A 6,482-nucleotide genomic window follows, 5' to 3' on the forward strand; every position below is an offset into this window, starting at 1 on the left:
TTGCCACATTATTCAGAAAGGAAACACTTAGGAGCCAAAAATCTTGCATGACAATCCTTGTCCTAATCCCAAGAAGCTCCCAGCATCCTGAGAAATTTTACTAGCAATTATTTGCAAATATTTGCTTTCTGAGAGTAGTCTTATAGAAAGCGTCTTTATTATTATTTTTATAATATGAAATTTATTGTCAAATTGGTTTCCATACAACACCCAGTGCTCCTCCCAACAGGTGCCCTCCTCAGTACCCATCACCCACCTTTTTTTTAAGATAAGCAGGACTTACAGAAACATTTAGATATTAATTTTGTGAACTTTACGTAGTGCACATAAAAAGTACTATTATTATATTCACATTTTTTAAAAATGCCACTTAATCAAAAAGGGTTGGTAAATGTCCTCATTATTTCATGATATGAATCATGTCTTTCTAAAGTAAACATCAGTTTCAAATTTGATTATCCCTCAGAGGAAAAACTTTTTTTAAAAGCATATTTACTTCTAAGTAGGAAAGTAAACAAGATCCTATTGGATGACATTTTGATGAGTACTATTTTATAAAAATTCTCTGACTCTGTAAAAAATGAAAATACATTTCTTCCCTACTACTTGCCCTGCAGGATGGCTGAATAAACCTCATCTCATCTATTTGAAGTGAATCCAATTTAATTTTTCTTGACCAAAAATCTGTTTCCATAGTTCTAAAACATGCAATCACCCCAAGGTACATTGCCATTGTAGCTTAAGTGGCTCAGTGTTATCACTGAGGAAAATATACTTTGATTGAGAAAACAGTCTGGTATGGCTTTTGAAAAATAAAATGACCCTTCTTGGTGCACAATTTAGTAAGGCAGTTGATAAAAGCAGGCAGATATGGCCACTATGGACAGGATTTAAAGGAAGATGCTTCATCCAATTTACAAAAATGAGTCAAAGGTTATAGTCCAGGAATTAGCATTATAAATCACTCTCTTATTATTTAAACTTCTAGGGCTTTGACAATTCTAGTGAACAGTTTAAATTCTACATATAACAGTGATCTCTTCTTAATTGAAAGGCAATTGAAAAGTCAATTATGAGGTAAAGAAAATTTTCAACAAATTACTGTGTTACTTAACAGTATATAATTTCCTTTCTTCCTTAGTAGTTTTTTTCCCCATATGCACACCTTATTACCTGAAATCACATAGGTATCATTATAAAAGCTAATTTTAAAACCTATTGGTACAACCTAAAAACATTGCTGCAAAATTGAATATTTGTAGCATATTAATCTAAATTATTTAATTGCAGTTATTGGTCTGCTAAAAATCTAAAGATTTAAAATATTTTTTAATGAACCTAGTAATCTTTTATTTAAGTCAATACCTCCTCAAATGAACCAAATAATCACTAATTGATTAGATCATTTACTTCTATAAACCACTGCTGTCTTTAAACATGTAATAGTTTATAATAAAAGAAACATTTCATTGGAAATTAATGGGTAGTTAAGTGTTTTCCTTTTACATTAATTAATACTATAAAATGCATAACTTTTTATTTCCCTATTTCTAGGTATTTAGCTTGCAAATGCAATAGCTATTTTATATGTTTTCTTAAAAAACAGAATTTCTTAATAAAAACTAGTCACTAATTGATAAAATGCATTTTAGAAAAGGCTGGTAAGTCTTTTCTTATTTTGGGATACATCGAGTTTACCTAGCAATTCAGGCATCAGTAATTTCTTTAATGATGAAATAAGACTACAAAGAAAAATCTCTGATACTTTTTTCCAACTCTGGTTATCCTAGAATGTCCTCTTATGAATTACTTTATATAAAAGAAACAGTCTAAAGGTCGCATTGTATTTCATTTTCCTATATCAAATTCACCTTACTAACTTGTTTCTTGGGTTTTTTTTTTAATGTTTATTTATTTATTTTGAGAGTGAGAGTGTGTGCATACATGAGCGGGGGAGGGGCAGAGAGGAGGAGAGATGCAGAGAGAATCTGAAGCAGGCTCCAGGCTGTCAAATCTGTGAGATCATGACCCAAGCTGAAGTCAAGAGGTGGATGCTTAACTGACTGAGCCACTTAGGTGCCCCAATAATTTTCTTATTGTTAAATAAATCATAAACCAACAATCACAATAACAAATCATTAATGAAGCATCAGTAAAGCATAACAAATGGAGCTGCTGGATATGTATAAATCTGTGTAAAGTTCTAAAGTCGTTAAGTCTTTATTCAAGGGAATAAGTGTTATTATTAACAATCTTACAAACCTAAACAAGATAGAGAAAATCAACAGAAAGATTATAATGTGAGCACACATTCTTACTGAAATGGATATTCCCTAAGGACAGGGGTTTCTGTTCATTGTTGTTAATGTCCCCCCTAGTGCCTAGGACAGTGTATGGCACATGGAGAATGATCAATAAATATATATTGATGAATACCCTGTGTGACAGCTCATTGTACTTTATGGTCAAATGGAAATAAAAAATAAAAGGAGAGAGAGAGAAACGAGACAGACAGAGAGAAAGTGCATATTGGCACATAATATGCAATACTACCCTTATGAATTTACAGAATTTATAAAGTTTTTATTATCTCTCTTCTAATATATTTTCTCTCTTTCTATCCTGTTCTTCTTGCTCCTTCTACTGAAAGTAAAAATCAGAATCTATTTTTTTCTTTCCCCGGTAAACATGTTAATTAGTAGACAGCGTGCTGATATGAACAGAATTCACTTTCTTCTACTCTCTTTCCAAATTTGACACTTAGGTGTATCTCAAACACGTGAAATAAAAGAAATGTAAAAATAATTGTTGTCATTCTTGTTTATTTAGAATGAAGTTTTCTATAAAAGTTAGGATCATGTATTTGGAAAAGCTTTATATGGCATCTACAAGAGACACACATTCGCTATTAAAAACAAAACAGAAGGAAACAATTTAGGCCAAGTAGACACACAATTCTGAAAGAAATAACAACAGAATATACACAAAGACTATAAATGTCAATAGGGATCTAGTAGCATTTAATAGCATTTTAGTAATATTCTTACAGCACTCTCTGAGGCAGGTAGATTTCTTTTCCTTAGTCTTCACTGATGTAATGCCAGTGCCTGATGCACAGTAGGCCATCACTAAGTATACCTTGATTGCATTAAGTTGTAAACGTTTAGCATTTAAAACTCTATTTTTCAAAAACTTTAGACATGAGACATAGGTTCATTGAAGTGGATTCTAGGTAAGGGCAGCTGACCACATATAATACAAAGTATGTAAGCCTAAGACAGTTTTTAAGTACCATATTTTGGGTCTTTGTCTTCAGATAAACTAACAGTGCATTTTTCTCATAGACAGTGTGGGGATCAAGGGCAGGTACAGTGATTATTCTGAATTAGAGTTACCTAAGGAACACCCAGCGCAAGAACACTAGGATGCCCCTTTGTCTTCAGAAAGCAGAAAATAAATCTTCCATACGAAAGGTGTCCTCTCTGTACCAGGAAGTAAAGAGACATCCATATCACCAGACATTGGGAATACAGAGCCAAGAAGGCTATATAAACAAACCTTGTTACTTTTACTAAATTATTACCCCAGTCCAAATCCCTTTAGAATTCCTTACTAATTGAAGCTCCAAAACTTAAGGGTTTCTTTTTTGCCCTGTAAATTTCTTACAGGTTTATGTTCCTTTGGCTAAAAAAAGTATAAAAGCTGCCTGCCTTAGTCATTTATTTGGGTCTCAATTTTATTCTTGAGACTGTGTACAAATAATTAAAGGGTTTTTTTTCTCCTATGAATCTGCTTCATGTCAATTTCACTTTTTAGACCAGTCAGAAGAAACTTGAAGGGAAGAATAAAAATTTACCATGTCAACAACAGTAAAAGGGTAGCCTTATTATTCATCATGAGAACCAGAAGGCTATCAATTCAAAATTTTGACACTTTAAAATATAATAGAAGTTTTGTATGCGATTTCTCTTCAAATTTGCTTTATTTTGATGATGTCCTGAGCCTGAACAAACAAGGCCCTTCAAGTACTTCACTAATTTACTTGTTTATTTAACTTAAAAAGTGAAAACCCTGTGCAATTAGCAGACAATCCCCTCAGCTTGGGCTAGACCAAAGTTATTAATCAAGACTACCAGCTAGTAGCTAACAAAACCAACACAAAGCAGTTTACAAAAATCGACAAATCTCAGATTAAAAGCATATACACATTTCACATTCAAACTGAGTACATTATGCTAAGCAAGACTGAAAGACAGCCATAGCACCCAAGGTCAGAAACAATCCCATTTTAGAAAAGACACCTATGCAGAAAAGCCTACTTTCATAACCAAAGTTCCCAGACAAAGGAATGAAATCCACGTACTCACCTGGCTAATGGGTTCTTTTGTAGGGGGCTTTCCTCTTCTGGCTGTGCTAGTAGCTAGGGTTGTGGTGGTCTCCATAATTGATGTGGACATCTCTGACTGCATGGCAGTGGCTGTCGACTCAGTTGTCATTGAGGAAGGCACTTCACCAACAAGTCTCACATTTCCCACTATGGCGATGTTGGCATCATTTTCGGCTGCCATATTCAGAACTTTCAAGCCATTGTAGTAAAGCCCAGAGAGCTGGCCCTGGAAGGGCTGGCCCTGCTCTTTCCCGCCAATTATTATGGTTGCTTGGCTATTGAAGATTGTGAGCTGACGCCCTGTAAAAATAATATTACATACATGCAAAAATGTTGATTGTGAACTCTACATTCTACAAAGGATGATAAAACAGATCTTTCATGGGGTGGATAATGAGAGCAATAAACTATAAGAGAGGCATTTGACTCATAATTCATTGCTTATAAATGAGGTGTCCATGAAATGCATAATCATTGGCAAATACTTGTAAATTCTCAACTTATCATAAATGTAGTGTTTTTGCTAAAAGACCAATCAAAGATACATATTATAAATCAGTTTTTAGTGGATCCCTTTTCCCTTTTACATCAAGATCTTATACTGTTGGTCTCTTAAGTCTAAATTGTCAAATTAAAAAAAATGTGAGATAGCTAATGTTTCAAGTATTTGTCATTCTAAAATTAACACTGGCATAAACTAATCTAAAGCAGCTAAATCTAATTTTAAATTTATGATAAAAATTTCATAGTTCATGTAATGGCCACATGTATCTATACACTAGTCTTCGAAAATGTTTATTTTTTGAAGATATAGTCCATTGTTATTTGAATTATTCTATTTTTCCGGCAATCACACTGAAAAGAAATGCATGGTTTACACTAAGCATGTCGGAGACAAAAAAAAAAAAAAATCCAAAAATATTTTTCTGATTGGCTTTCAGCAAGTCTATTAAAACAAAACAAAATGAAAAAAAAAATAGCTTCAGATGTAAAAAGCGGCTTCAGGAATGATACACAAACCGATGGAGAAATCATGGCACATTTCCATCAAACAGCAATCCTCAGCAACAGTACCAATATCATCAAATTGAGTATCCGGTTTTAGCAGATTGCTCTCTGCTCATAAAAAGCATGCACACAACTTTAAGTTCAGTTTTAATTAGGGCTTGTTCTCAAATGCTCTTAGAAGGTTGCAAACGTTAAAGGGACTTCATTTTGACTGGCAATCCATATTGCCCACTATTTAAGATGCCTAGAGTTTAAACCAAGAGTTTTTTTTTGTTTTGGTTTTGTTTTTTGTTTTGTTTTTTTTTTTTCAGGACCATAATAAAGATATCAGAACTACATATATTTTAGTTAATAATTTAGAGGCTGGAACATGTAATATAATCTATGAATGATTTATCATTTTGGGTTAATTCTTGCTGTGAGTACCTTCATAGATTGAGTTAGTGGATTATATTTAACAGTCCCTTTAACCTTAAGTTAACAGGGTAAGATTATTAAACAGCTGGTACGTCTAAAAATGTATAGAAATTATTATACAAGGTATGCAAATATTACTATCTACATTTTACTGTTTTAAATTTGTTTTTAATTTAGTTTTACGGAAAATTTATTTTTTATGTTTATTAGTGTTACAATGAAGTACTACTTGGTTATGTTCAAATTATTTTTTTATTTGAAGTTTTAATCAATGTTTTTTACCTTTGTCGAGTAGCCATTCATCAACTACTCGACCAAGTCGATATGGAATTCGCTGTCTAGCAATCGCCAGGCGCTCGTTATCATTGTTTCCTTTAAAGTTTAAAGAGACATTTCATTGGTTAAAATCTGTAAGGTCAAAGGTTAAAAGTTAATACTTAAAGCTTGAGCTATACAGTTGCCACATGATTTTTTGAAATTTGGAATTTTAAAAAGTTCTACCTAGAACATTTCATGTTTCAGACTTGTCATTCATTCATTTATTTTATTTTAGCAAACAAAATTATTCCTATGTTAATTGAAAATTAGAAATCTGCATTTGAGCTAGGTTATTGAACTTATGTTATAGACAGACCCGAACAACCAATTTAAACAGCATATAATAGCTTTA

The 6,482-nt window shown here is 32.6% G+C and overlaps 1 protein-coding gene across 1 annotated transcript in view; it reads right to left on the reverse strand.

The window, feature by feature from the left end:
- LOC125936994 (neurexin-1-beta) overlaps positions 1 to 6,194 on the reverse strand; it is a 132,130-nt gene extending 125,936 nt beyond the window's left edge. Inside the window, exons 1-2 of the mRNA XM_049651463.1 lie at positions 6,095 to 6,194; positions 4,368 to 4,687 (exon numbers count right to left, since the gene is read on the reverse strand). Of these exons, the coding sequence (XP_049507420.1) occupies positions 4,368 to 4,568 (201 nt within the window). The 5' untranslated portion in view covers positions 4,569 to 4,687; positions 6,095 to 6,194. The remainder of the gene's footprint in view (positions 1 to 4,367; positions 4,688 to 6,094) is intronic.
- Positions 6,195 to 6,482: the final 288 nt, after the last annotated feature.

Source organism: Panthera uncia (genome assembly GCF_023721935.1).
Source record: "Panthera uncia isolate 11264 chromosome A3 unlocalized genomic scaffold, Puncia_PCG_1.0 HiC_scaffold_11, whole genome shotgun sequence".
Taxonomy (NCBI): domain Eukaryota; kingdom Metazoa; phylum Chordata; class Mammalia; order Carnivora; family Felidae; genus Panthera; species Panthera uncia.